The sequence below is a fragment of the Austrofundulus limnaeus genome, unplaced genomic scaffold, assembly GCF_001266775.1.
Source record: "Austrofundulus limnaeus strain Quisiro unplaced genomic scaffold, Austrofundulus_limnaeus-1.0 Scaffold371, whole genome shotgun sequence".
Classification (NCBI taxonomy): Eukaryota; Metazoa; Chordata; class Actinopteri; order Cyprinodontiformes; family Rivulidae; genus Austrofundulus; species Austrofundulus limnaeus.
The window spans coordinates 387,702-389,922 of NW_013952773.1; the positions used below are offsets into that span (position 1 = coordinate 387,702).

General features: G+C 36.0%; 1 protein-coding gene across 2 annotated transcripts in view; it reads right to left on the minus strand.

The window, feature by feature from the left end:
- The window catches only part of clcn2b (chloride channel, voltage-sensitive 2b), a 274,822-nt gene that overhangs the window by 133,691 nt on the left and 138,910 nt on the right, over window positions 1-2,221 (minus strand). For both annotated transcript variants that reach the window (XM_014023466.1, XM_014023465.1), the window contains exon 11: window positions 430-514. In XM_014023466.1, the coding sequence (XP_013878920.1) occupies window positions 430-514 (85 nt within the window). The remainder of the gene's footprint in view (window positions 1-429; window positions 515-2,221) is intronic.

The following is a 2,221-nucleotide window of genomic DNA, read 5'->3' on the forward strand; positions in this document are numbered from 1 at the left end:
GTGTTAAATCAAATCAAAAATCAAATATGAATGATAAATGTGTTCTAACGTTGTAAAGAAATGTTTTTGAGTTAGAAAGAAAATTATGTTGATTTTTTAAAGCTAATCAGATGCCAAAATAACCTTTGACAGTGAGTTAGATCACAAAACTGCAGTTCAGATGTGTGTCTTGTTTAATATGACCCAAGTTGTTACGTTTAATCTAGTTAGACAGATGTTGCAAATGTTTCAGAACAGCACTAAGGAGTAATTCAGGAATAGTTCTGTTTTTATTACTTTACTAAGTCAGTACAAGCATGAAATAGGCTTCAGGTAATAAAACACAAAGAATTGTGCTTGAAAACTAGTAAATTATTAAGTCCTTGAAGTGAAAATGATGTTATAAAATGTGATTGTGTACCAGCCTTTTATAAAGTGACACAAACCTACCTTTCCAGCCATAAACTGTCCAAAGCCAGGGGGAAATGTAAGTGTTGAAATGAGTAAAGTGACCAGAGCTGGATACAGCAGGCGTCTGAAAAACAGGAAGATGACAAACAAACAAAACATTAACAACCCATGAGTGAACTTACAGGAGGTTTAGTGTAGTACCTAACAAGACTGTTGAGAGACTAACAAGTACAAGTATTACTGCTGGACAGTATATCGGTTTGTACTGAAAAACGCTTTTTTTAATTTTCACAATTATATGAATTTTATGAATACCAACATTCCAATTTAAATACCCTTGACATGTTGGGAGCATTAACTCGCACCTGCAAGTGAACCGTTTTATGGGGAACACTTTTCACGTAGCACTGCTATGCACATTAGTAAACTTGGAGCAGCCTTCTCAATAACTGGCGGCGCACGACCTGTATTGAATGAGGTTAAAAAAATACTCCTGTTTTCACCATCACTGAATGTAGTATACGCCTCTTCAATGACGTGCACAGATAGATTTCATGTGCGATGTAAATGTATGAAGAAGTTAATGTGCTTCCAACATGAAAAGCCTATACATTCAGAGGAAGTGGTTTTGTACCAGAGTTAAGTTGACTGGTGCACGAAGGCTGGGTCGTCCTCTTGAGCGTTATTAAATAATACAAAACGACAGACCCGATAATGATCTTTGCTCAACCCTCCTTCATAAGCATACCAAAATTTGTGACTACTGTCTAAAACCAGGCAAAGAAAAAACATGTAGAGGAGGGGAAAAGCAACACATACAGAGGGACAGTAAAAGAAAAAAGTCAATAAATAGTTTCTGTGTTGCAGAAAGAGGGTAACTTCAGTTGACCGCAGTTTCCTGATCAATAAGCAGTGTTTTTACATTTATTATCAGCTGAGCTGTGATGAAAAGAAAAATACTGTCAAATCCCATGATACTAGTTTAATTGTTGAAAATACCACAATATAAAATTTGTGTCATACAGCCCAGCATTAACAAGTATTATATTATTTTAATTTTAGTAAATGAAGATGAAGATGGTGTCATGAACGGCTTGGCAGGTTAGAATCCCAAGTGCAGAACTAAAATGATCTTCGCAAAAAAAGGTGCAAAAGGCTGTATTAAACAAAATCAAAAGGCTGGCGTAGCAGCAAACAAGATACTTGGGCTTGGACATGAACAGGAACAACAAACCTCTGACAGACTGAGGACACAGGGCAGAAATTAAAAGACAACTAATGAGCTAAAACAAGAAACACCTGGGGGAGAAACATGAGGAGCAGGTGAGAGTGGGTGGGGCTGGAGCAAAGACAGGCAGGAGGAAGAAAACAGAAATACTGGACAGAAAACCAGAAGAGTAACCAAAATAAAAACACCCATACAGACACAGACCGTGAAAGATGGGCAGATATTGACCATTTTTAAATTTGATTTTTTTAAAAATAATTATTTATCATTTAACATTCAGGGCCGTGGTCTTGGATTTTATTATTTATATATTTATTTTTAAGGAGAGCTCTGCTGCAGGTGTTAAAACACAACCCCAACTGCAGAGAGTTGGAATATTGTATAACATCAATTGCATTATTCTAGATGCTGTTTCTCACAGACTGGTGAACCTCGGCCCATCTTTACTTCTAAATGATTCATCCTTTCTAAAATGCAATAATTAAACTCAGTCCTGATAGTGACCCGTTGTCAATTAATGTAAGTAATTACAAAACATTTTTAGTTGAAACACTATTTTTACAGCTTTTGTTGCTCTGCACCTATAATTGCATAGTATATATA